The sequence below is a fragment of the Pipistrellus kuhlii genome, unplaced genomic scaffold (genome assembly GCF_014108245.1).
Source record: "Pipistrellus kuhlii isolate mPipKuh1 unplaced genomic scaffold, mPipKuh1.p scaffold_m20_p_6, whole genome shotgun sequence".
Taxonomy (NCBI): Eukaryota; Metazoa; Chordata; class Mammalia; order Chiroptera; family Vespertilionidae; genus Pipistrellus; species Pipistrellus kuhlii.
In genome coordinates this window covers 22,520,038-22,546,998 of record NW_023425562.1, presented here as the reverse complement: position 1 = coordinate 22,546,998, position 26,961 = coordinate 22,520,038, and the positions used below count along the sequence as shown (strand labels likewise).

Here is a 26,961-nt window from a genome sequence, read left to right as displayed (position 1 = left end):
ATGTGAGTTCTGGGCACAGGCTGCTAGAAGCGACAGTGCAGCAGCCCCGCCCCCCACTCCTGTGGCACCTGCAGCAATGACGCCAGTGCAGCCGCCTCAGCCCCTGGCAGCTCCAGCCCCCGCCGCCCCGCCCGCCCGCGGCTGGCTCTTCCAGACTGGGAGCTCGCGGTACCCTTTCACCACAAACCGTTCCGTCTCCCCTCAGTGTGCACAGTAAATGTGTTCTTGGAAACGTTCCTGCCTGGAACTTAGGAGAACCATGGAAAGACTGCCCTGTTCCCTGTCAAACAGAGTTGGGTTCTTTCTAAGCTGCTCTGGATCCTACAGGAATCGCAAAGTCCTGAGGCCGCAGACCGGGTCTCTGTGATGTGCACTGCCCGCCCCACAGCCCCCCTCACAGAGCCAGGAGTGTCCCTGCAGGACACCGCCGGGTTCCCCCAGCCCTCGGGAGTCCTTGGGGACAGGCGCCGGGGCCAGCTCCCGTTTGCTTGGGGAAGGGGGGATGATACAGAGCACAGAAACAGGGTGGATGCTCCTGCAGAGAGGACCTGGAGGGGAAGCTGGGGAGCCTCTGACTGATGGTTGTAGGAAGGCTTTTGGGCAGAGGCATTTTAGGGTGGGAATGTATCAAAGGAGGAGGCAGGGAGGGCACAGATGAAGCAGCAGGTGGGATAAGCTGGACGCGGGGGGAGGGGTCTGGTGTGCTGGGCACTCACTGGGGTTGGCTGGGTTGATAGGCAGCCGGGGGTGGTTTGGTTTGGTAAGACCCTGTGGCAGGCTCCCTGTCTGTGACGCTGTTAGAGTCTACGGCAAGGTCGGTACCTGACGCCACTGACTCCCCTCCCAGGAGGCTCAGGACTTTATCCTCCTTTACAGTTGGGGAAACTGAGGTCTATAAGTCAGGTGACTGGGGCCACGAAATAGGAAGGAGAGGAGCCAGGATTGGACCACAGGTCTTTCTCACTCCGGGCCCACACTTCGGACCCTGAGCCGCACTGCCCACGCTCTGGTTGGGAAGGTTAAGGGCATTCCTGGTCCATTTTCCTGCTGCTGCTGCTGCTGCTGCTGATGATGATGATGATTATTATTAGAGAGAGAGCAAGGGAGAGGGAGAAACATCAGTGAGAGAGGACATCGATTGGCTGCCTCTTGCACGCCCCTCACCAGGGATCGGGCCTGTAACCCAGGCCTGAGCCCTGACGGGTGGCACATGGGTCGATGCTCAACTATTGAGCCACACCGACTGGGACCCTGGTCCATTTTAACACCTTAATGACCAGACTGGTGCCCAGAAACCACAGGCCCACTCTCCTGCAGTGAGTCGTCGCCGTATGAGACTTACCATGGGTCAGGTGGGCCGTAAGGCCAGCATGGGTGTGGCGGGCCCGTCTTCCCGGAGCTCACTGCCTCCCAGGGGGCACAGACCATCATGCCCTGCACAGGTCCGATGGAGAATCAGGGGGACCTATGAGAGCAGCCTGTGTCAGGGGCACCCATCCCTCTGGGGGGCGGGGGAACTGAGGAAGCAACATTTGAGCTGAAGATCAGCTGAGAACGTATGGAGGGAGGGCAGAGGCCGGCTCCTCCAGGCGCAGGATGGAGCCTGGTTGCTCGGGAGCCAAAAGGCGGCTGGCCGGTGGGACTCCGGCACGAGGGCCGCAGCTAAGCTGAGGCCTGCAGGGGCCCGATCGGGCCTTTTTAGCCTAAAGAAGGGTTTCGATCTGTATCTTAAGACCACTGGACGCTGCAGAAGGGCTTTCAGCAGTAATCTTGACACGATCAGATTTATGTTTTAAGAAGGTCACTTTGGTAGCAATTCATGGGGAACAGCTTGGGGCGACAAGAGAGTGGAAGTGGCCGGGAGCTGAGCTGGGGGCGCCCGTGCTGGGGCGGGCTCCTTCCCGCTCCTGTCTGCTCCCTCTCCCTGCGGGACAGGCCTGGGCGGGTGGCGTCAGATGGCCCCGGCTCTGCCCAGGTCACCAGCGCTGCCTCTGTCCCCTTCTAGCCTCAGACCTGGGCCCTGGGAGCCCTGCCCGGTGACCATGGAGAGGACTGGCTGGGTCCCCAGCCCCTCAGGTGAGGACGCGGCCTGGGCTCCACAGCCACCCGACATGGAGTGAGGAGGACGCCTCCCACCGGGCGACGTGCTTGTTGCGAGTTCTTGTTGGAGGTCCTGGCTTGGGCCCAGCGGCTCTCCCTGCGGTCCGCCTTCAGGAGAGGTGCTGCCCCCGCCCACCCCCGCGGGCAGCCTCTGCTCCTGCAGATGGGGAGGTGGGCCCTCGACGTGGCCTTTGTGTGGAGGGCAGTGCTGACCCTGGGGCTGGTCCTCCTCTACTACTGCTTCTCCATCGGCATCACCTTCTACAACAAATGGCTGACCAAGGTGACTGGGAGCCTGCACCGCGGGGCCGGGAGGGAGGTGGCGGGGCTGCAGTGCCCCTGACACTTAACGACAGGAAGGCTCGGGCTTCCGCCATCACATTGGTGATGGGACGGAGCCCTGCAGCCAGCGCTGCCATGTCAGGGATTCTCCCGAAATGTTTGCATTGCGGGGTGGGGGGGGTGGGGGGGGCACAGGGATGAGCGGGGGAGACTTGGGGAGCTTAAGCAGCAGCTGTTGACCAACAGGTCGCAAAGTAGTCCAGTACGCCAATGGCTGGCACCGCCGTCCTGGCCCAGCTGCTGCTTCCTGGGTGTGGCCTCGGGGAGGGGCTGGGGCAGGTAGCTGACAGGCCGGCGAAGGCGGAGACAGCACTGAGCTACCACTGAGGCCATTCATCCACCTGCTGTCTCTGTGGCCTCCACTCTGGGACTAAGCCTGATGCCAAGCGATTGCAATGTGGGTGGAAGCCCCTGCAGAGCTCTCAGCAAGCTGAGAACCAGGGCCTCTGCCACCGGGTGGGGGGAGTCAGGTGGGGAGGGCGGGTGGGAGGGGCCGAGTGAGGTTGAGGGGAGCCGGGAGTGGGGAGCCGGGGGAGGGCTGGCTGCTAAGCCTTGCCGGCGGCTGTGCTTTGGCCCCTGCAGAGCTTCCACTTCCCCCTCTTCATGACGATGCTGCACCTGGCCGTGATCTTCCTGTTCTCCGCCCTGTCCCGGGCGCTGGTCCAGTGCTCCAGCCACCGGGCCCGCGTGGTGCTGAGCTGGACCGACTACCTCAGAAGAGTGGCTCCGACAGGTGTGTGCCCGTGGGGAGCCCGGCGGGAGGAGGGCTGCTTGGGAAGCCATGGGCCCGGAACAAGAGGAAGCCCCGCTGGCCCCTCTCTCCCTGCCCCACCCATGTTTCCTCACTCCTCTCCGCCTGCCCTCCCTGCCCCCACGTCCGCCTCATGTGTGCTCCCCATCTCCCCACTTCCCCGTGCACACCACACAAAGCCCCCCCAGTGCAGCGGTAGCCTTGTGGTTGCCTTGGCCTTGAACATGCACACTGAGCTGTGTTTCCAGGCCTGGAGGTGCTGGTGAGCAGAGCGTGTGGTCTCTGCTCTCGGTGCTCGGCGGGGAGGGCTCCCCAGAGCCAGGGCTGAGGGGGCTGAGAGCTGGAGGGCGAGTGGGCCCGGGCGGCCCCGGGGAGGGGAGGGGCTTAGTGCATGTGGGAGTCTCTAGGGAACTGAAAGTGTCTTGGGGCGCTGAGAACTCAACACTGGCGAGAGGAAGTGAGAGGGTGGACGGGGTCAGGTCCTGGGGGCCAGGTCCTCCTCCGTGACCACTCTGAAGAGTGTGCAGGATCGGATTGATATCTGTCAGCAGGGAGGGTGTGCAAAGAATTAAGCAAGTGGGAAGGACACAGGCCCCAGCCAGTCAGAATGCACCTCAACCTGAATACTGGAGCAGACCCCCTTCCTCCCCACGTCTTGTGAGTTAACCTTTCAGTTGCTGGGTAGAAAGGAAGGCCTGAAGCCCCAGAGAAGGCGGGGGGACTCACGGAAGTGTTCGAATCCCTGGACCCCTCATACCACCTGCCCTCTCTCCCCGGCGTGCTCACACGCGCCCTGTGTCTCCTCAGCGCTGGCCACGGCACTCGACGTGGGCCTGTCCAACTGGAGCTTCCTCTACATCACCGTCTCACTGTGAGTACGCCCCCCGCAGGCCCGTGCTCCCTGTCCGGCCGGCCGGCTGTCTGCACCCTGACCGGCAAGCCCGCACTGCACACTCCCTCTGGGGCCAGCCGTCCTCTCTGAGCTCCTCCTTGACGCCCAGCAGCTTTCCAGAAACTTCCTTACGCTGGGCAAGGCGATGCTGGGCTCTCTGCAGGCGGCCGGGGGCAGCCAGGAGCTCGAGCAGAAGGGACGGTGCCTGGGAAGGCATGTCGGTGCGCAGTGCGCAGCTGCATGGAGGGCCCGGCAGTGACTGCTCAGCCCATTTTGGCCTTGGAGAGCACAGTCTCTGCCTTCTCCTGCTCTGCTCTCATCCTTCCTCCCTCGCCCCGGTCTCCGCTGAGGGTGGGTGATAACAGCTCAGTGTCAGGCCTGCCGCCTTTCCTCCCGGCTGGTAACGAGAAGCCTCTCGGAGATTCCTTCCGTTAGAGGTCACGTATCGGCCCAGGGGACTCGGGCGCCTTCCTCTGGTCTTTTGCACCCATGTTGTCCTGCCGCCCTGAGCAGAGCCCGTGGCCCTTGGGGAAGTCAGGAAGCTCCCCCCCTTTCCGGCCCACTGACCACTGTGGGGTCCGTTCTGGATGGCGGGTCTGAGCCCGGGTTCCAGCTGTGCACTGTGGCCACTTTCGCTTCCAGATACACCATGACCAAATCCTCAGCCGTCCTCTTCATCTTGATCTTCTCGCTGATCTTCAAGCTGGAGGAGCTGGTGAGGCCCCAGCACCCCCTTAGTCCCTCCTACCCCCTCGGGTGGTAAGCATGGGGTGGGGGGGGCCCTGAGCAGCGGCTCCTCACTGGGACAGAGGAGACAAGCCCATCCCGGACCCAGCACCGGGCACCCCTGAGCAGCTTAGAAAGCGGCGTGGCAGGGAGGGGGGAGAGGCCAAGGGGGGAAAGCTTCCAGGAAGAGGGGCCAAGTCAGGTCACGCTGGGCCGGAGGCACCTGCTGTGCGAGGCCGCACCTTGGCTGCGGGGAGGGGGGGAGGTGTTGGGGACGAGCCAGCTGGATGCAGCCCTGCACACTCCGTGGGAAGAAGCTGACCAGGGCCTTCCAGGGTGCTGGGTGGGGAGAGAAGGGCCGGCCAAGGTGGCTGCCAGCCTCCAAACTCCAGGTGGGGTGACCGGAGACTCCCCAGTGACTGCCGCCTGCTTTCCCTACCCCCTCCCCCCCAGCGGGCGGCGCTGGTCCTGGTGGTCCTCCTCATCGCCGGGGGCCTCTTCATGTTCACCTACAAGTCCACACAGTTCAACATGGAGGGCTTCGCCTTGGTGCTGGGTGCCTCGTTCATCGGCGGCATTCGCTGGACCCTCACGCAGATCCTCCTGCAGAAGGCGGATCTTGGTGAGAGCGGGGCCCAGCACAGGGGAGGGGAGGGGAGGGGAGGGGCTCCTGGGGGAAGGGGAGGAGGTGGCCAGGCTGGCGGCTCACCGTGTCCCCATTCTGTAGGGCTCCAGAACCCCATCGACACCATGTTCCACCTGCAGCCACTCATGTTTCTCGGGCTCTTTCCTCTCTTTGCCGTGTTTGAAGGTAGGTTGGGCTGTCCGCCTTGGGGCACGTCAGCACAGCCGGCCCCCAGCCCCCTCTCAGCCCGGCACTGTGCCCTGGCAGTGCCCGGTTTGTGTGTCTGAACAGACACTTAGACCAGACAGCTAGAGTCCAGCAGGATAAACGTCACATGGAAATGTAGGAAGCATGTTAGGCGGCAATGACAGTGAGCGTGTCCAGCTCCAGAGCTAGGCCAGGGCTGTTCTAATCGCTGTACGTACATCACCTCTTTTAATGCCCCCCAAGCCCCAGGGGGCAGTACTGTGAGTCCTCATCGTGCAGGTGAAAGAAACTGAGGCAGAGAGGAGCAGAGACAGCCTTGCCTCATAAACGAGCCTGAACTTGGATCTAGGAGCCGGCTCGGAGCCCCCCCTCTTAGCCATCCCCTGTGTCCGCCTCTTAGGAGGAGAGGTCACGCTCTGCCCCGTGGTGGGAGGGCGGGAAGGCTTCCCTGACGGTGTATCTGGAAGGATGGATGGGACTTGGACAGGCTGATGGGGGACCGGGGGGAGCACCCCAGGAAGTGGAAACAGAAGGTTCTGAGGAATGGAGTGTGTGCTGATTGCAGGAGTGTGTGCTGGGGGACCGGGGGTTCAGGGAGTCTGGGCAGGTGAGCAGTTCCCCTCCCCTGTCCTCTCCCAGAGCAGAGGGCACAGGGAGGGTCGTCCAGGCTGGGAGGTGCACAGCACCCTCCTTCCTCTGATGTTGTGGGATTAGGCTCTGTCCCCTGTCTGTTTATCCTTCCTCCCAGAGTCCCTACTGTCCTCAGCGTCATTACAGGAAATTCTGACCCGCTTCCATTTAAGTGGCAAGCAGTGAAGCGGCTCGGACCTCAGAGGAAATTACATGTGGCCCCGTTGTCCAGGAAACTTCTGTCTGCAGCCTCATTTTCCCCTCTTTTAAAATCTCTTCCATTGTGTCCCCGGGAAAAACACCACACTCTCCCTCCGCCCCGGGTGTCTGCACCGCTCCCCATCTCTGCCAGCCCTCCCCCAAAAGCCCCGAAAGGCCCCGGTCGTCACTTAGCAAAGCTGCATGGATTTAACTCCTTTAATCTTTTCTGGTAAATTAATCCCCCAAGCGCCTTCATTACTTATGTTCCTTTCCCCGAGCCCCTTCCATTTGCCATGCCTCTGCAGTACTGCTGAGCCCAGCACAGGCAGATGTCCTCCATCGGAGGCTGTTTGGGGGGCTGGGGGGGAGGCTGTCACTCTGTTTCTCTGGTTCTTCCCTCCAAAGTCTCAGAGTCCTCAGCCAGCCTCCTGCCCCTGCAAGAGTGTCCTTTGTGCCTAGTCTGGGCTCACCTCGCGTCCTGTGAATACTCTCAGGGGCCTTTCCTGCAGGGAGGGGCCCCAGGAATCACCCTCTCAGACGGACAGTGTGGAGCACATGTGTCAAACACAAGGCCCGCGGGCCAAATCCGTCCCGCCAGGCCTTGCAATGTGGCCCGCATCGCGCTGTCATCACTGCACTCCGCTGCGTTTCCATCACAATGACAGTTTATGACTGTTCAGTAAACCATTCGGCCCTCGATTTAGGCTGGATTTTAGATTTTGGCCCCTTCTCTGATTGAGTTCGACACCCCTAGGGAGGATCCGGAGTCCTCTGAGAGCCTAATTTGCCCCTGGGATGCCTGTGTGGGTGTCTCTGGAGGGGGGGGCCGTGGCTTTAGTCGAGTGTTTATATGCTGTGTGTGTGTGTGTGTGTGTGTGTGTGTGTGTTTATTTTGAGAACTGTTCATCAGATTATACCATCTGCTTGAGAAACATGCATCTAGTCCCAGCCGGTTTTTTTTTATTAGAGGGGAAACTGCTCCCAAAGTGGGGCGTGTCTCTGCCCGTCCCCACAGCTGTGCAGTAGCCGGGCCTCGGTGTACACGAGTTTTGCCACTGTCTATAGGGGCCCCCCTGACAAGGAGAACCGAGGCCTCCCCCTCGGCCTCCCCCGCCCGTTGCCCGGGGGCTGAGAGTCCTCCCTGGTGCCTGCCCCACCTCTCTTGGGCCCATCGGTTATCACAGGCCTGGGGAAGGCACCGCCCTCACTGCTCCCCCGCAGATGGGAGGGAACGCCACGTGGAAGAGCAGGGGGTTGTCCCTGTGGTGCAGCCCCCATACTGAGCGCAGGGTCCCCGAGGCCCTCCTGCCACTCCCTGGGCTCTGGGGCTGCCGTCCCGCTTCCTGGTGTCCTCACGTCTCCGGCCGTCTGCGTGAGCTCCTCCCGTCCTTGTCGTGGGGCCTGAGACAGTCAGCAGGGGTTAGGAAGCGTGCCCTGCGACAGGGGCCGTTCTCACCGGCTGTGGCTGCGGGAGGTGAGGCTGCCTGGCAGGCACACCAGGACATGGCCCCCCTGTCTCCCATTGCTTCCAGGTCTCCATTTGTCCACCTCTGAGAAAATCTTCCGTTTCCAGGACACGGGGCTGCTCCTGCGGGTGCTCGGGAGCCTCTTCCTTGGCGGGATTCTTGCCTTTGGCTTGGGTTTCTCCGAGTTCCTCCTGGTCTCCAGAACCTCCAGCCTTACTCTCTCCATTGCCGGCATTTTTAAGGTACAGACTCAGAGGTGACCCCCGTCCTGTCTCAGAGAGGAGCCAGCCGCTCCTGCACCCCAGGGCCTATGGAGAAGACAGGGAAGTGCCTCGTTAGGGTGCTAAGTGCCATGCTCTCACCTGTACCCCCCACCCTCACGGCAGCCCTGGGGGGGCGGGGGGGGTATGAGACATGAGCTGCTCCGACCCCAGAAAACACAGCTAGTGGCTGAGCCGGGGTGCAGAGTCAGGTCTGACTCCACTAGGCTTGGGACGCGTTTACCTTTTACAAGGAATGCCAACTTGGTACTTTGGCAGCAGCAGGGAGCCATGGATTGAGAAGCCCCCGCTTAGACTCATCAGTATCAAGTTCTGTGATTGATTGGTGATGTCTGCCATGGGCACAGCCAGGGACAGTTAATCAGTGCCCTGTGCTGGCCTAGCCTGCCTTTACCTCTCCCTGGCAGCCCTCTAGTCACTTCCCTCTTCCCTACACCACGGGTCTCACTCCTTCCTTGGAGCTGAGGGAGTTTGCTGCCTAAAAGCAGAAGCGGGGGCTCCCCAGGGGTTTTCCGATTGCCAACCCAATGATGAGGCCTGAGCCACTGTTCTCAGAATGAGTCATTGCACAGTGCCATTGGCGGCCGTTGTACAGGAAGAAGCCCTAACCAGTGCATGTCCCACAGAGCCCTGTATGACGTCGCCTTCTCCCCGGCAGCTGAGGGCTCCCCACCTCCGCCTTCCGGAGGGCTCTCCTTTGTTCCTGTGGACACAGCAGCTTTCGGTTTGCCTCTTTTTATCCTGGCAGTTCTGAGAAGGCACCTCCTGTGTGTCCTCAGTAACACCAAGAGGAAGCATTACCCCAGGCCCCGGGAGCTTCCTCTCCGCCCTGCAGGCCGGCCGCCCTGTGGTCTGCTTAGTGCCTGGCCCTCTTTGCAAAGGGGCCCACTCCTCCCGCCCATCACCTCCCCTTCCTGCTTCTCTGCCCGCAGGAAGTCTGCACGTTGCTGCTGGCAGGTCATCTGCTGGGCGATCAGATCAGCCTCCTGAACTGGCTGGGCTTCGCCCTCTGCCTCTCGGGAATATCCCTGCACGTCGCCCTCAAAGCCATGCACTCCAGAGGTAACCGAACCCCTCTCCTACGCCCGCATTCATGACTTTCTCCCCACGACTTCAGCCCCTCTGATTTCCTCCCGGGAAGAGGCAAGGGGCCTCGGCTTTCCCAAGTAGTTCCAATCTGCACCATTCGGCCGCCTCTGCTGGGCATGCTGGGGGCTGGGCCACGGCCACTCCCAGGGAGACAGGAGTCATCTCCAAGGAGCTGGGGAGGGGGCCTGGAGACTGACACACACTCACGTAGGGCTGAGGAGCTGATTGGGGCTGTAACTGGTCTCTCTTCATCCCCAGGTGATGGCGACCCTAAGCCCTCGAAGGGGCTGGGCTCCAACCCAGACCTGGAGCTGCTGCTGCGGAGCAGCCAGCCAGAGGAAGGGGAGAACGAGGCGGCGGAGGAGGACTTGGTGGCCCAGGGATAGCAGCAACCGGCCAGGGGAGCAGCTTGGAAGCAGGCCGCTCCCAGCCTTCATCCTGACGGCAGCTCAGGGACCAGGTGGCCTCTCGCAGCAGCTGGGAGCCGTGGGCCCGCAGTGTCCAGGCTGCGCCTCGGGGAGCACGGGACCCGTGAAGAGCTGGTCAAACGGGAGCACCAGGCAGAACAGGCCCCACGCTGTGCCGGAGTCACAGCCGAGGAGCGGAGGTCTGTGCTCAGCTGCTTGCCAGGCTCCGGCTGCCAAGATCATGATTTCAGAGGTGTCACGGCTGTCTCAGGGGCCTGGGCCTGGGCTGCAGAGCAGCTGGGGGGAGATGGAGAGCTGGGGGCTTCTCACTCAGACAGCTCTTAGCTCAGAGAGCCGGTCTATTTATAGTTCGGAAATAAAGGGTTTACAGTCCACTGGTCACTTCATGTTGCCTGGACGCGTGGGGGCAGGGAGGGGCAGTCGGCCTGGCTCCTGCTTTCTCTGCCTGGGGCCTCGCAGGTGACTGGCCAGACTCCAGGCCTTCCCGTCAAGTGTCCTCCTGCTTGAGCCCAGCACCCTCTCGGGGCCCGAGCACACCTGCAGGCAGGAGAGGGAATGTGTGCTGAGCACCATGTTCTGGGGACCTTAAAGCTTTTCACAGCCAGGATCTGAATCCTGACTGTCGCTTAGCACCCGTTACTTATTGACCAAATTATTTAACTTATCTGCAGTGGGGGTAATAAGTGTCTCAGAGTGGTCCTGAAGGTTGGAATCAGTTTAAATATTATATTAGTGTTTATTTTGAGAATCCTTTCAACAACCAAGGATCCAAGACCCTAAATGAGTGGCTGACCTACAGGTCACAGCATCAGGTGTGTGTGCCCAGTGTTTGTCCCTGAAACACGTGGATGGGGGATGGGCCTCTGGGCCTTCCCGTCGCCTAACCTGGACGAGTCGCTGTCTGTCAAGTGGGGAGGGAGGAGACAAGCCCCAGCTCTGATGTGCTCTGGTTCTGAGGCCTGGCCTGCTCCTGGGAGCCGGTTCCCCGGCATTGGGAGGGACTCTGGCCACGGGTCACCCTCCCAAGCACAGGAGCTTGTAGGCATTCACAGCAGGTGGCGCCATCGCACCACGAGGTGATTCCCAGAACTGGGGGAACCACCACCCAAGCCCAGGCAGGCGGTATGGGTGTCTGTTGGGGGGCGCGGGGGAGACTGTTATGAGCTGTTCTGATAGGTTGGAGCCACGAAAGCCCCTTTTAAGCCTAGGAGAACGTTAGTGTTTGAGGCATGGGGCTGGCAAACTTTTTTAAGAGGGCCAGATAGTAAATATTTCCCATTTGGGGACCATCTGGTCTCTGTTGCAGCCTCTAAAGTCTGCCGATGCAGCAGGACAGCCGCCGTGGACAGATCCTACCACACACGGGCAGGCTGTGTTCCAGGGAAGCCTCATTTATAGAAATAGGACTCTGCGTGTTGGCTGCAGTTTGCCAACCCCTGCTGCTGAAAAAACCTTGAGAATTGTTGCGACCCGCCCCCTCCCAGTCCACGGAGGCAGGGGGTGGGTGTGTGACTAGTCTGAGGTCCTCAGAGCCTCCAGGCTCACGTTGAGCTTTGCCGCACAGAATTCTCCCGTACCCGGGAGGCATGACAGGAAGGGCTCGCTGAGGTGCCTTATCTGGTTCCTGCACTTCTGCTCCCCTGGATTCTGCAAGCTCAGGATTAAAGGAAGCTCGTGTTCCACGAGATGATGGGCGAGCTCGCAAAAAGGAGGGGTCAGGACCCCCTCAGCCCTGCCTCTGCTTGGGAGGCTGGTTGGGATGCAGGACACTTGGGCTGCAGGAGGGCCTGCCAGGATCCTGGCTCAGGTGGACGAGAGCTTCCTGCCTGCCCCTCCTCCCACCTGCCCCCTCTTCCTACCCAGGGAGCGCAGGCTGCTGTCTGGTGCAGTAATTACAGGGTGCAGAGCAGAGGCCAGTGCCGCCTGCATGTGAGGTTCAATGACAGCCCCTCACTTAGCAGCAATTACCAGCTGATCCTAGAGGAGGGGCTCCTCCCCCTGCCCCTTCCCCCTGCCAGCCCCATCGCCTGGCCTCCCAGGCCAGACCCTGTCCAGCCTCCGCTTGGAGCCCTAGCAGCACCCATGCTGTCTGCTGCCCTTGCATCGCAGGGCTGCATCGTTGCCATGGTAACTCGGTGCTTGCACAGGTCTCAGGAAGCTCAGGCTGTGACTTGTCTCTCCAAGGCTGTGCTGTCTGTCCCCGAGAAGCCTGCAGCTCCAGGGCTTCTGCAGAGGAGGGAGGAGGGAGTGTGGGCTGACCTGCAGGTTCCAGTTTTAAGTGCTTACATGCCCACCGTCTCTCCTGGGAGCCTACCGCGGAAGGAAGGTTATTGCCCCCAATATATGAGGATGTCTGCAGCCGAGGTCGTGGTGGGGATGAGAACGAGCTGGAGCTCGCCCGCCCAAGGGACAGGGCCCGGAATGCCTTCATCTTCCTTCTGGAACCTTCCCTTGCTGTGAGGGCTCAGGGCACCACCTCCATCTGTTTCTGCTCCATTCCGAGGGAAATAGGAAACTCCCAGTGGCTTGAGAGTAGAGTTACTCAGAACCATGAGAACAGTCTTTGTGATGCTTGCCACAGCTTGCTGCATTGTGGACTGTTGATGGGCTGGGCTGGGTCCCCAACGTGCAGAGAACGGAGGGTGGGGATGCATAGCATCTATTTGGGTTGACGGCATCCCAGGAGTGCTGATCCCATGCCGGAGACTGAGCTGAGTTTGGGGCAGACATTCGTCCTCGGAGAGATGGCAAATGGGGCCATCCTTCCAGCCCAGAGAAATGTTGAGGCAGGGGACCAGGGAAACCGAGGGAACGGAATGGACCAGTCACTGGGCACCTTCGAGGTCTGTCATGTCGGCTATTTAATCTCTAAATCCCAGTGCAGTAGGAATTGACTGTACCCATTTCACAGCTGTGGAAACAGCTCGCAGAGTTAACATTAAGCACGCCTCTGCCTGGAGTCATGCCTCTGCGGTGTGTCTGGGGCATGTTGCTGATCTCTGAGCCTGTTTCCTTGTCTGTGAAGCAGGAATCCTAACACATACCTCCTAATGAAGCTGTTGCTAAGAGGACATGTCTGTATACAGCAGCACAGTGCTGGGCACATAGTAATAGCCACTTACAAAGGTCAGCAAGGAGGATGTGACATAACTGGCCCAGGTGACGGAGCAAGTGAGAGGAGGAGCAAGCGCGGAGTGCTGCCTGCTCCAGTGCCTGGCCCAGCGAGGCCCTTAATAGAAACTTGTCCTGGGAAGGAATTTCCAACTGTGGGAATTAACTGGATTTTTTGGGCCCCAGGGACCATCCTAACTTCTAGATGATTTGTCCTGCAATGGCAAGCTGTTCCCCACCTCCCCCACCCATTTCCACCATCTCCTGGCCCTCCAGCCATCCCCTCTCCTCCCTGACATGCGTCAGGCCCCTTGGCCGGCTCTGTAGTGCCCAGCTAGCTTGACTTCTGGTCCCATGGCTATCTGCAGTTTCGTTGGCAACTAGCGCCTTTCCCAGGAACAGACCCACAGCCTTGTTCTGCTGGCATCCTGCTGGCGGGGCTGTGCTTTCTCCAGGAAGTCTGATGAGAACTCTCCTGCTGGGACGACAGAGGAACGGAGAGAGAACCAGGGGAAAGTGCAATGCAGTGCATTTAATAAATTCCAGAGCAGCGGTCACCAACCTTTCGGACCTCACGGCCCACACGCTCTGCCCCATGTGAGCCAGAAACAGAGGAGTCATCAGATGCTGCCATTGTCCGCAGGGAGCTTCTGCAGGACCTTTTAACCCTGTCCGTTCTCTCGGAAGCAGACTCGGGAGATTAGGGTGTAAGGTGTTATTTAGGAACCGGTCTTGGGAAACACACATGGAAGGGCGTAGAAGGACGCAGGTTTGAGGAGTGGGAGAAGTTGAGTCCCCACAAAGGGCCCTGGAGCTGAGCAGCCCAAGGTGGGGTGAGGGGCTGTGGCCTCCGCAAGCTCAGACTGATCTGTCACTGGAAGTGGACCTGCCCCGGAAGGAGGTGTGGCTTTGGCTGAGGCTGTTTGTTTCCAATGAGAATTTCCAAAGGAGGCTGACCCCTGAGGGCTGACTCCCGCCCCCCTGCCGCAGGGAACCACCCTCATTGTCAGAGGGCGTCTGAGAGCTCATCACAGCCTCCAGACGCCCAGGACCACAGCCGGCCTCAGGGATGGCCAGGGGTCCCTGAAGAAGGATAAAACCCGTATCTGACATGTGCATGCATATGTGCATTTGGGGGGAGAAGAGTGCCTTTGACCCCTAAAAGATTAAGAACCACTGGTCGAGGGAAAGCCAGACTCACCCACAACTTAAAAACCACAGGATCAAAGATGTACACTATAGATGCTGTATATAGACGACGGATGGATGGACGGTGAGTGGATGGGTGGATGGATGTCATCATAGAATTACTGGGAGACACAGATGCAGAGCTTGTGCGGAGAAACCAGTTCTGCCTGGGGCAGGAGCAAAGGTTTCCAGGAGGAGCTGCCCATTTTGGACTGAGTGGAAGACTGAATGGGCGTTGCCAAGCAGACGTAAGGGTGAAGCATACCAGGCAGGGGGAAGGGGGGGAATCGAGGCACGAGGATGGTGTTTTGGGTACTGTACATAGGAGTTAGTTCATCTGGGTAAGAGGAGGGAGCAAAGCCCCCAGGTCTCCCAGGAGGAATCCTAATAGGAATGTTCTCCCAACTTCCTCTCAAGCAAGCAGGTATCTCCTCCACCCCCACCCCCAACACTCACCGATGGCCCGTGCCTCTGGGTGGGGGAGTGGCAGGTCTTAAAGGTCACAACACACCAGTGAACAGCACTGGCTCACTCCCGCAGCCCACCCTGGCCCCCTTCCAGATGACAAACAGGAGACGCTAGACAACTCCCCAAGGTCATTCCCTCACTAGCTCCCAAGAGCAGCCGGATCCTTTCCCAGGGCTCAGCCCCAACCCACCCCACCCCGGTGCCCCACATGGCTAGTTGGGACGCCAGGTCTCCGCACCCTCCTGGGATTGGCTTCTCTGGTGAGGGGCATAAAGAGTGTCCCCCGCGGTGGCACGGGGCCCAGGGGCGGCAGGGGCGGCATCCGCAGGCCCTATTCTGCTCCGGGAGGAATCCCCCCTGAGCCAGCGCCTCGGTCGTGTGGCAGGGCTGCCCCATGAATTAAACATGCCCCCGTGGTTAACTCAGTAATGCTTTTATTAATAGTTAATTACTCAGCGCGCACTGGGGAAATGAGACTCACTCAGGCCTCGTAAATTAAGACAGTGATCTTGTGAGGAAGCCAATGGGAGTTCATTACCCCGGCTCCTCCCATCACAGCACCTCTGGGCTGGCCATTTGGCGCCGCTAAAGGAGAGACAGGGGTAAGGGGTGAGGGGTAGGGGTGAGGGGACAAGGGTGAGGGATGAAGGGTAAGGGGTGAGGGGTGAGGGGAGAGGGGACAGGGGTGAGGAGACAGGGACCTCCCCAGGGTGGCGCTGGGACGTGGACAGTGAACATCACCAGTCTCCGGGGAGAGGAGAGGCCTGAGAGGCAGGCGGAAGTGTCCACAGGAGATGCTATTCCTGCAGCTGGCCGTCAGACGGCTCCTCATCACTCAGGGCCCAGCCAGGGATTCCCACCCGGGGCAAGGCCACCGTCTCAGGTGTGGGCTCCCTCCTCCGGCCCAGGGGACGGGAGCTCTCCCTCCCCCACAGCGGCCCTCCTCATTTCACAGTGCGGACGCCCCCCCTCGGCTTTTGTGGTGGCTGAAGCCAGCTTCCCTCCTGTGTCTGCCGCTGGGCTGGAGCAGGGGCGTGTTCTAACCTGGCCTGGTTTTTCTAATAGTAACTTTCGCCCACGTTTGGTTTCCCAGCAGACAGGAGTTCCTTGCAGCACCATCCTGGGACGCCAGAGCCAACGCCAGCACCCGTCCCTCTGGCTCATGCTCTGTGGCTCCAATTCTCAGCTGTGTGACTTGGGACCAGCACCTGCACTCCTGGCCCATTCCCTCGTTTGGAATTAGAGGGAATAGCAATACCTCTGTGCGAAGTCATTGTGATGATTAAACAAAGTAACACAGGTCGCGTACTGGGGACACTGCCCAACACAGGTTCTCCCTTCACACCATGCTGCCATTTCACAGGTGAACAGAGTGAGATTTTAAATGCTTCCTTTTGCCTAAGGACACATAGCCCAGAGCTCCACGTTGCCAAAGCTCACCACTTCCACCTGACGGGGCAAAGTGGGAGGTCAGGGGCCCTCAGGAAGCACCCATTGGCCAAGTCCAGGGCCCAGGGAAGCTCTGCCCTCTGCGCCCGGGCAGCCTGGGGGGCGATGCCAGTGTGCACAGGCTCTGCTGTCAGGCCGGCCCAGTCCACATCCTGCCGCACCCCTCCCCCCCACCTGCCACCCGGACCCAAGCCTCAGCGTGCACGTCTGGCAGTGGGCGCGGCAATGGAAGGGTTCGGTTTGAAAGGCCTGACCTCCGGCAGCCGTGTTTCAGAACTCTGCGCCCGGCTTCTTCAGCTGTGACCCTGGGACAACACAAAGCCGCACGCTGGGCTGCTGGCGCCCCGCGGAGATAATGGGCACCACTCAGCCCGGCAAGCGGGGAGCTGGCAACCGGCAAGCGGCAGGTGTTCCTGGCCAAGGCCCCTCCAAGGGCAGGGATGTCGGGGAGCCTCCGGGGGTTGGATGCTGTCCCTGGGGGGATGCGGTGACCCTGCAGGAGGGCTCTCCTGGGCCGGGTGATGGGGAGCGCTGGGGACAGAGAGCCTTCAGGAACCCACCCTGGCCACCAGGCGCTTTGCAGGGGGAGGTCAGCCTCGCTGCCATGACCCCCACCCCCAAACTGCCGGAGCCACGCGTAGGCGAGGAGTCCTGGGCGGGAGATGGAAGCCTCCCCCGGGGGAGAGCGCGGCTCTGGGTTCGTCTATAATCTGAAACGTCAGATTTAAATGTCACCGCTGCAGGCGGCTGACCCGGGTCCCCGCACAATGGGCCGCGAGGGGCGCCTCCGCTGCCTCTTCATCTTCCTGGCAGCCGCTGACCGAAAGCAGGGAGATTTGGTTCCTTAAAAAACTAAACAGTTGTTGAGCACTCCGGTGTTGCCTGGGCAACAGCTGAGGGGGAGAGAGAAGCATCTTATTGTTTAAAGTTATTCTTGTTCAATTTCAAAGGCCTGTTCTGAAAAGGACTGCATTGTCCAAGCAGCCCGGCTGGTCCTCTCTCTCCTCTGGCCTGCTGTGCGTTCCCAGTCCTGCTCCCCCTCAGCCCTCAGCCGCGCCGCCCAGCCCCCGGCGGTGGAGATGGTCGCAGCCGTGCTGGACAACGGGGCACCAGAGACAAGGTCCTTCCTGTGCTCTGTGCCTCCTCCCCCAGGCCCCGCAGGGGTCACGCCCCATGGAGCATCCGTGTCCCCGAGCCTGGCCTGCTTTTCCAGGTCCCCCACCACCACCCCTGACGTGGGCATGTGCACAGGAGTGTGGCTCAGTGACTTAGGGGTCGGCTCACAGAAGTGCCTGAACCTGGGAGGCGATGGGGTCAGCCCTAGAACAGAAGTGGGCATCTTGGTTCTGAAGCCCAGCCAGGAGTGAGAGGAAGGTGGTCATGGTCATTGCTTGGGAGAAGCCATGTGGTACCTCGGTCCCCTTAGCCCTCATGTGACATTGCCTTGGAATTGCTAACTCATTCCTTTTCCCCATGAGACCGTCAACCCCTGACAGCAGGCTGCGTCTCTTCGTCCCTGTGCCTTCTGGTAAACTGCCTCACATCCTTTCAGGAGCAAGGCAAATTCTGAAGACCCAGATGAGATGTACATATATTTTTAATTCAAAAATATTTAGTGAACACATATACAAAATTCAGGAGGTTTTAAAGGAATAAATACCCATGACTTCTGGTACCCATTTTCTCTCTGGGGATAGTTTTCCAGCTTTCACTGTATCTTTCCAGAGAGATTCTGTTCAGATAGAGGCCAATGGGTATCAAATGCATTATCCACATGCCTAGCTCCTGTGTCTGGCACAGCATCCAGCACATGGTAGATACTTTATGAAACTTTGTCAGATAGATGGATTCACAAACAGGATATATGGATAGTTGGATGGTGGATGAGTAGGTGGGAGGATAGATGAATGATGAACAGATGGGTGGGTAATTAGATGGATAAATGGATGAATGAATGAATGACTGGATAGATGGATGGATGCAGGATTGATGGATGAATGGGTGGATGAGTGGATGGATGGATAGATGAAGGGATGGATGGATGGATAGATGAAGGGATGGATGGATGGATGGATGGATGGGTGGATGGATGGATGGAGGGATGGATGGAGGGTTGAGTGGGCAGGCAGGTGGATAGGTACAGCTCCTTTTTCCCCAGATGTCTGTGTTCCCCAATAAGAAGTTCCTTCAGCCGAAACCGGTTTGGCTCAATGGTAGAGCGTCGGTCTGCAGACTGAAGGGTCCCAGGTTCAATTCCGGTCAAGGGCATGTACATTGGTTGCGGGCACATTCCCGGTAGGGGGTGTGCAAGAGGCAGCTGGTCGATGTTTCTCTCTCATCGACGTTTCTAGTTCTCTATCCCTCTCTCCTCATCTCTGTAAAAAAATTAATAAAATATATATATTTTTTAAAAAGTTCCTTCAGAGAAAGATGGCAGATCCAGCATTAGACATGTTGAATCTCAAGGGCCTATGTTATTCAGATGGAGACATCCAATAAGCAGCTGAATTGCGGTTTTATCAGGTAAGAGTTTTAGTCTGCTACTAACAGAGACCCAATTACAATGGCTTGAATCAATTTTACTTTTCTCAGGAGGAGAAGTTCTAATAGAGGTATAGCCCCCCGGATAATAGGGCTGAGGTCACTGTGATGGCTTGGTCTTTCCCTCGTGATCTCAAAAGAGTTTTGGGGGGAAGGAGCCTCACCCATCACGTCTGTGTTCTCGGGAGAAAGAAAAAGGAAGAGAGGCAGGAGGGTGAGTCAACTGCCTATAGAAAGCCTGTTCCTGGAAGCCCCACCCAGTGGCTTTTAATTGTATCTCCCTGGCAACTCCTGGATGCAAAGGGGACTGGGATATGTGGCTTTTAAGCTGTGGACATTATTCCCAGATAATATCGGGGATCTATGATATTAGTAAGGAGGAAAGAGGAACTGGGTAGAGTCAGCAGCTAGCAGCCCCTGAACCCTGGGTGGGGAATCAGAGGAGCGTTCTGGGCCTGAGGGTGGACACAGCAAGAAGGGGCACCCAGGAAGAGCAGATGCTAAGCACAGAGGCGTGAAAGCTCGGGTGCCTCCACAGTCACATCCCATCTAAGTCCTGTTGACTCCAGCTTCTAAACTTCAGAATGAAACCCCTTCTCCCCTCCTGGCCTGGTCCAAGCCTCCATGATCTTCACTGGACCCGAGCAGCAGCTTGTACCTGGTCTCCCTGCTCCCTCTGGCCCACTGCCCAGTGCCCGGTTCACTGTCCAACATTTACCCTGACTCCTGATCCATACAGTGGAGACTGGCTCTCTGCTCAACACCCTACAGTAGCTTCCGCCTCACTCTGAATAAGACCCCAAACCCTCACCAAGGCCTGCAAGGCTGTACTTGTGGTAACCCGTTTCCTCCAGATGGCTGGAATGGCACCGTGAGGTCAGACCATACCTGGGTTCAGCAACCTCAGTACTTGGGTTCTGGCTAGGAAAGAATTCAGAGTCTAGACCCAAACTGTAAGAGAACATTTATTGGGTAAATCACAGAGGCAGAAAAGTAAGTCCTAGAAGAAATGGTCTTAGCAAATAAGTTCCAGAGGTAGAGGAAGGGCCTTGGAGCTTGGGAGTGAGGAGGCTGATGTAAGTGCCTGGGGAGGGGGAAGGGGAAGGAAAGGGAAGGTGATGGCGAAGGGGAAGGGGAAGGCACCAGTGTGCTCCCAGGAGGGAGAGTGCCCGGGTCCTCCCCCTAAGGGTTTTAGGGGCGGAGATTTTAGGGGAGGTCCCAGGGGAAGATCTCAGTAGAATACTCAGCAGCTTTCCAGGAGTGTCCCTTCAGAGTTGTGGTCTCCACTCATTGACCGGCCAGCACCAGGGCAGGGGGTCCTTATTCACTGCAGCTGGTCCTGAGTCTGGTTTTGTTGTTTTTCTGGGCCTGGAACTGAAACACACGGAGGCCTAGATGTTACCTCTAGGGAGGAGGGGTCAGGAGAGTCCTCCTGGGGGTGAGGTCCCGCCTACAATTGATAGTCCGTTGCTAGGCACCTGGGCTTTCTGTACTGGCCCATCATCCTTGCTCTGCCCACGTCTGTCTAACTGCCTACAACACCCCTCTCTCTCCCCGTTGGTCCCTTCACTCCAGCCATGCTGCCTTCTGGCTCCTTCCCACAATGCTAGCTGTTCATGTATCCAGAGTGAACTTCATTCAGAAGCTTCATGTGGAGGCTCCTCTGGCTCCTCTGGCCCCTCCGGTCAAATAACTTCTCCCCAGAGAGGCCCCTGACCATCTGCCTAACCCCCTCCTCAACCCCCTCCTCGCATCACTCTGTTCTCCGGGGTTTAACCCCTTTGGCACCACAGGCTCCTAGGCCCTCTGGTGAAGCCTAGAGACCCCTTCCCAGATGCCGGGAAGAAAATATGTCGAGTTCCAAAGGAAATCAATCATGTTGAAATACAGTTTTCCAAACATTTGCAAAACAAATGTGTGATGTAGTGCTATAGTGCTTCTTTATTAATGCATTAAATAACCAGACCCGGAGGCAGCTCTACGAACCACCACAATGTTGAAGCGATGATGAGTGTCAATGATATTTTGAAACATCCACAACAACTCTAACGTGACAGGAAGTATCTGCTTTCTGCTGGCGACAGTCACAGGCACTGCTAATACGACCAAGGTGTGTGGCCAACATTTATCATGGGAGAGAAATGCTGTATTTCAGCTAAAGGTTAATGTAATAAAAAGGTAATTTCTGCCCCCTCTTACTCCCTCTAACTTCACCAACTACGTGGATTCTGTCTATGGATCCCTGGGGGTCCGGGGGAGTCTGGGCGGTTGTGTATTTTTTAAGTCTCTTTCTTTGCCTGACATTACACATTTATTTGTTAACTTGCTTACTGTCAGTGTCTCCCAGGAGAGGAGAGATTGGATCTGTTCTGCTCTCTGCTGCCTCTTCAGTACCTAGAACACTGCCAGACACACAAATGATCAATAACCATTTTTCCTTTTTTTAAATGAACAAACAAGAGAGATAAGGCTGGAGAGACAGGGAGGCTGGAGCTGGATGGGAAGGGCCTTGAATGTCACACTCAGGAGCGTGGCTGGGAGCCCAAGTGGGGAGATGGGCCCCGGGAGCTCATGTCCCAGGGGCAGCCAGGCTGACAGGATGGCAGGGGGGTGCGTGGACTGAGCCTGCCTGCCTTCAGAGGCAGCTATGGTCATTGCCTGGGGAGGCGGAAGGGCGGGGAAGGGAAAGTGATGGCGAAGGGGAAGGCACAGGTGTGCTCCCAGGAGGGGCAGAGGTTTTGGGGGAGGTCCTGGGGGAAGATCTCAGTAGAATACTCAGCAGTTTTCCAGGCGTGTCCCTTCAGAGTGTGGTCTCCATTGATTGGCTGGCCAGCCCTAGGGCACGGGGTCCTTATTCACTGCAGCTGGTCCTGAGTCTGGCTGTGAGGCAGCTTCTGAGGGAGGCTCAGGCATAAGCCATGCCAGCAGTGGATGTCGGCAGCCACTTCCCTCTCTGCTGGTCCGTCTCCTCCTCCCAGCCTCCGTGGATGTTCCACAGGAGCTTGCAGAGGCCAGGCCCAAAGCACTGTCCTCACTCTTCAGAGATTCCCAGGCGGTAATGGTGTGCCAGGCAGCAAGGGCAGGCCCGAGGGCTGGGGGGGGGGGAGGGGGGGAGGGAGCCCCAAAAGCTCGTGGCTCGCCTTGGAGACAGCTCCACTGGCTATTTGGGGCCGTGGGCTTTACGGCGACCCAAGGACCCGGGGAAAGAGCAGACTTTGGCATCAGACCGACGGGGTAGAATTCTGGGAGGCCGCTCACTCTTTCACTGCAGGCTCTCATACAAGTCACCTGGCGCTCCATACCTCTCCTCGCGTGTGCGTGCGGGGGCAGGAGGAGTCAGTGGGGAACACAGTGGGTCTAAAGCAGCCGACACAATGTCGGGCGTGTGGTAGACAATCAATAAATGGTTGCCCTGTCACTGTTGACCTACAGCAGGTGACCGGACACTGGGCCAGTAGTCCCTCCACTGCCCGCTGACACGACGGTACCAATAAGCCACTGGGTCACTTGGAGCCGGGAGTGTAAGCTGGTGCCACAGAAGCCAAGGAGACCAGAGTGGAGAGAGAAAGCGAGCTCTGGAGACAGCAGATTGGGTTCAAGCCCAGCTGTGTGACCTTGAGTTAGCTCCATCACCTCTCTGAGCCACAGTTCCTGCATCCTGTTCTTCCCCACATGCCCAGGTCTGTCTGTGAGGACGCTGGGACAGGAGAGAGGACAAAGGCCGCAGGGAGAGGGCCTGCCTGCAGTCCACACGCATCACAGCGTCCGCGGGGACCGTATCCCAGTCCCAGCCCACACAGCGAGCTCCAGGGAGAGAACAGTAATGACCCCGCCGCTGAGTCCACGTCCAGCAGTTCACACGCTAGAAAGCCCTCCTTCACGCCCATCATACACCGGAGCCTCACCCCGGCCCGGCAGGACGGACAGGGCTGCGTCTAATCCACATTTGACAGCCGGACGCGAGAGCTCTCTGCTCAGAGGCCACTGGGCCGTGAGGTTCCGGCGGGAGGTGAAGCCAGGTGGCTCAGTGGCTATCTCTTTTCACATCAGCCACTCGGTGTGCAGTCATTCCACACGTACTCCTGGGCAGACCTGACACTGCTCTCGAGGACCTTGGAGCCCCTCGGCCTCGGGCTTCTTCCCACTCGGCACCGATCGCAGGAAGGCCCCTGTCTGCTCCGGTGACAGGTCCGGGAGTGCCCTGTGTGGGGAGTCCCCGCTCCGGGTCCCCCTGGGGCAGCGAGCAGGTCAGGAATGGGAGAGCTCTCTGCCCGTGGGGATAAATCACGAGGAAAGCCAGCGGTAGACGCTAGGAGCCTAGTTGAACAAGAAACCTAAAAGGAAGGCTTCTGCGGCCAGCAGCGCCAGGAAAAGCCACTGAGAATCAGGGCGCTCTGGCACACGCTGCAGCTCTCCGGAAGCCAGGCAGGAAAGACCCGATGCTTCCCAAACCTGTGTGACCAAGCGAACCTTTAATTCAGGCCACACCTACTGACTTCGGACCCGGCCAGGGCAGTGGACAGAACCTAGTGCCTAGAGCCAGGGGCTTGGGTTCGAAGCCAGCCTTTGATGTGATAAACTGTCAAGACATGAAAACCCAAAGGAGGGAAGGGACTTGCCCAACGTCACTCAGCACCAGGCCCAGGCCCCGGACTCCACGTTATTGCTGACTTGAGAGGCATCCTTTGCTTTCCTCTGACCGGGATAGCTGACACGCTTGCTGGTGGGGTGAGTTTAGGTCTACTGGCCATGCAGGGCCCGCCCCCACAGGGGTCAACAAACCCCTTGTGTGGGCACGTGAACTGATAAAGCCTTCTGGGGCTGGATTTCAGCCCCCAGGTGTGGCCTGGACCAAGTATTCTATGGAAATCCTTATTCGCCCATTTCTCCTCATTCCTCCTCCTCCCTTCCACCCCGCAGGCATCCTCTTCCCCTGAGCCAGCTCCCCGCAGGGTCCCAGGAGGAGCTGCCAGGGGACCCACCCCGTTATGGGGCTGCACTGCCCAAGCCCCCAAGTGGCAGCAGCCAAAGGTGCTGACTCAGCAAACTTTAATTTATCTCACAGGCCAGGGGTGTGAGCGAAGCAATTAGTGAAATAATGGCTATGTCGCACTAAAAATTATTTATAGAGTCACCGTGCACACAGCTGTGATTAAATTAGACAACCAGGGGGACTTTAACTGCCAATGGAGGCGGCATCCAAGGCTCAGCCTCCAGCTGGTTGGGGTCACTCACCACCCCAGGCGGGCCGGCCAGCCCGACCCAGGCCGGGATAAGGAGGGTCTGCACGGGCTGGGGTGTGGGGGTGGTCCCATCCCACAAAGGCTGAGCTGCCAGGACCCTTGAACATAGACAGGTCAGGGGCTGGACACATATCTGAGGCTCTGAAGCAGCTAAAACCCTTTGGAATCAAGTCTTCCACGGCCACTCAGTGAGCAGAAGGGAAGCGGTCTGGGGAATTAGACAAGATGGTTCTGGAGCCCCATGGGCCTGGCAGTGACCCCAACGGTGGACCCTGGGAGCCCAGAGCCACGCTGTCACCGTGGATCAGTCCAGCCTTCTTTCACAGCACAGGCAGCAAATGGACAGCCAGCGGTTTCGCCACTCTTGTCCCTCTGGCCGGTGTCAGGAGACCTTTGTTCCAGCCCTGGGTCAGGGGGACGCCCTGGAGCCTTCTCTGGACCCAGCATATCCCCGAGGGTTCATTAGACGGGGCGTCCACGGGAGTGAACACGTGTTCCCTGAGCTCTTGCCTTCTGGATACTCTTTCTGTCTCTATTGTCCTATTCATGTTTGTGTTTACATTTCTATTTGGCTCCTTAAAACATCGCCATTTACCGATGGAGAATCTGAGGCTCAGAGAGGTGAAGGCACTTGCCCACAGCCACACAGCAAGCGAGGGCAGAGCCTTTTTCTAAAGGCCCATCCGACTTCAACGATGGAGCATTGTGGTAACTGGGTCTTTTAGGGTGCCTTCTGGGTGCCCCACATCGTGCAGGATGTGACGCTGAGAAATGATGACGGGGCTTCTGTCATCCTGGCCCCTGGGTCAGACCCTGGACACACACCATCTCATTTCACCAGCAACCCCTCAGGGGCATCTGGGGAAACAGTCCCAGCATTCCATGCGTGGCTCCCAGCCCCCAACTTGTGAGTGTCAGGTTTATGTTCCTCAATGGGTCTCCATCTTTCCCATGATGCAGGTGCCCTATCCCACCCCCACCCCAACCCCCCACGTAGGAGCCACTGTCTGAGCTACAGGAGCGATTCCAGGATTCTCCCAGAGAAGGAGGCAGGAACTGGCGGCCCTGCGGGTGGTGGCTGGGGAGGGAGTGTCGATGCCATTGGGAGGCCCTGACTCCCAGCCTGGCGCCACCCCAGGCCCCACATCTCGGCACTTCCACCCGCCTGGCTCGCTCTGAGCTAAAGATGGTTTCTGACCATTTCCCAAGAGCCGAAGCCTTGGTCATCTTTTAACAGCCAGACCTCACTGGGCCTCTCTCCAGACAAGGCCCTGGAGGCTCGGAGCAGTGACTGACTGAGCAGGATTCTGAGGCCCAGAGGCTCCCTCTCACCCACCCCAGTGTCCCTCCTCCTCCTCGGTTCCAGCACTTTCCCTGTGCCCCTCATCAGCTCCATTGCACCTGAAGTTGGCTCCCTTCCAATCACATCCAAAGAGCGGCATGCAGCTCACTCTCCAGATGTCTGCTGCCCCGGGATCTCCCCCTATCCCCCACCGGCGCCACCCCACAGGAGGAGGGATAGTTGTGGGGACGACATGGAATTGAGAAAGAAAGCAGCTGAATGACCCTGTCACTCCCATCTCTGGCAAGTCCCCCCAGGAAGTAACCTCTGACCCCACAGGATGCCCAGCCCCTTAGTGTTCCCCTGCCCCTGCCCAGTGTGGCCCCTCACCCAAGCCAGGGCCAGTGTCTGGGTGTCAGGGTGCACAAGGGTCCACTCCCCTCTCTCTCTGGTCCATCCTGTGTCCTGCTGCTGCCTCTGGCCACTTAGCATGCAGCTGGCTGTGTAAGCTGCAGCAACCAAATGAGATTAGCTTGCCTGCTAAGCAAGTCCCCACTCGCCACCACCCACGGCCCTCCCTGCGCTCAGGGCCGCCAGCTGTTTGCTGAGCTCCACAGCCGGGAGGTCCCAGCCCAGCACCAGCCCCAGCCTCTTCCACCTCATCCCGCCCCCCTTACCTCCCCTCCCCGCCCCCCCCCCCTGCACCGCCCCCTGTGGAACCGCACAGGCCGGTGAGGAGAGGCGGGGCAGGTGGAAGAGGTGGGCAGAGGGAGGAGGGAGCCTCAGAATGCAAAGGCAGGCAGGGGGGCGTGGATTAAAGCCCTTTGCAGAAATGGTTTTCTTATCACCGCACAACCTGAATTGCCAGGACCAACTCTGAAAATTGAATTGCCTCCTGCCCTTCCCTCTGCCCTCCACTACCCCCTTCCCTCTGCTCCTGGTTCCCTCCCAGCCCCACCCCCTCTGAAAGCCCTGATGGGAGAGACCAAGAGACGGATATAGGAGACACCGAGGTAGAGAGGAAAGCAGCCGAGCAGACCCCACACTCTGGGGGACCAGGAGGCAGAGCAGAGGGAGACATCTGAGCGACCTGGGGCCTCAGCCCAAGGAGGATGGCCCCTCCTGCTCATTCTCTACCTGCCCCTGCAGCCGCTGGCCAGGTTGCTGCCTTCTCATCCCTGCTGGCCCTTCTCCAGTCCCCACCCTGGCGCCTCCGCAGGGCCTGAGGCAGGGCCCTGATGGCCGAGGCAGAGCCCTGGGCGGGAGCCCACGGGTGCTTGGAAGCAGCCCCAGCGAGTTCCTGGCAGAGCCAGGCTGCAGGTGGTGGGGAATGGGCCCTGGGCGGCCAGGGGGCAGCCAGCTGTGCAATCAGGCAGCTCTCAGAGTGGCCAGCGAGAGGCAGGGGGTGGGCAGAGCAGAGGCGGGTGAGCAGAGGGAGGGCTGGGCCTCACCTGCCTCCAGCGCCCCCCTCAGGTCTGGTATGTGGCTCGCTGCCCAGGAAATTCAGGAGGGGTTGCAGGAGTCAGCAGGAGACTGGGTCCCTGGCATGGCCTCGTCCAGCCTGCAGGCCGGGTGAAAATCAGAGGCGAGGTGCCACTGCCCAACCTGAGCCGGTCCTGGCTCCCCTTCCCACGCCAGCATCTCGCTCTGTCGCCTGAGAGCCTAGGACTCTCTCCTGAGCTGGCACCGGGCCTCGAACCAGGCAGCAGCCCCTTCCTCACACCCTCTCTCCACAGCCCCCTCCCCCTCCTGCCCCCTACACTGCCCATCATGGTCTAGCGCAGGGCCTGAGGTGGGCGGGCGGCCGGTCCCAGAAGCCAGGGCACCCAGGGAAGACCCAGTCATGGCCCCAGACCTTTCCCACCCAGCCACTCTCCTCCAACACCCACACACTACACGCATGTGCATGCACACCTTCAAGATCATTCAGAATGTCTTGTT

General features: G+C 59.1%; 1 protein-coding gene across 8 annotated transcripts in view; it reads left to right on the top strand.

Annotated features, from left to right (window-relative positions):
• Nucleotides 1–25,915, top strand: part of SLC35C2 (solute carrier family 35 member C2) — a 29,050-nt gene extending 3,135 nt beyond the window's left edge. Inside the window, exons 1-9 of one of the 8 annotated variants that reach the window (XM_045574752.1) lie at nt 2,006–2,383; nt 3,025–3,175; nt 4,001–4,064; nt 4,728–4,844; nt 5,265–5,433; nt 5,539–5,622; nt 8,048–8,182; nt 9,569–9,841; nt 25,760–25,915. In XM_045574752.1, the coding sequence (XP_045430708.1) occupies nt 2,264–2,383; nt 3,025–3,175; nt 4,001–4,064; nt 4,728–4,844; nt 5,265–5,433; nt 5,539–5,622; nt 8,048–8,182; nt 9,569–9,841; nt 25,760–25,900 (1,254 nt within the window). In that variant the 5' untranslated portion in view covers nt 2,006–2,263 and the 3' untranslated portion in view covers nt 25,901–25,915. Of the gene's footprint in view, nt 1–2,005; nt 2,384–3,024; nt 3,176–4,000; nt 4,065–4,727; nt 4,845–5,264; nt 5,434–5,538; nt 5,623–8,006; nt 8,183–9,153; nt 9,284–9,568; nt 10,309–25,759 lie in introns of those variants that run through there. The other 7 variants (XM_045574753.1, XR_004984286.2, XM_036417723.2 and 4 more) reach the window with 7 other exon arrangements.
• The last annotated feature ends 1,046 nt before the right edge of the window (nt 25,916–26,961 follow it).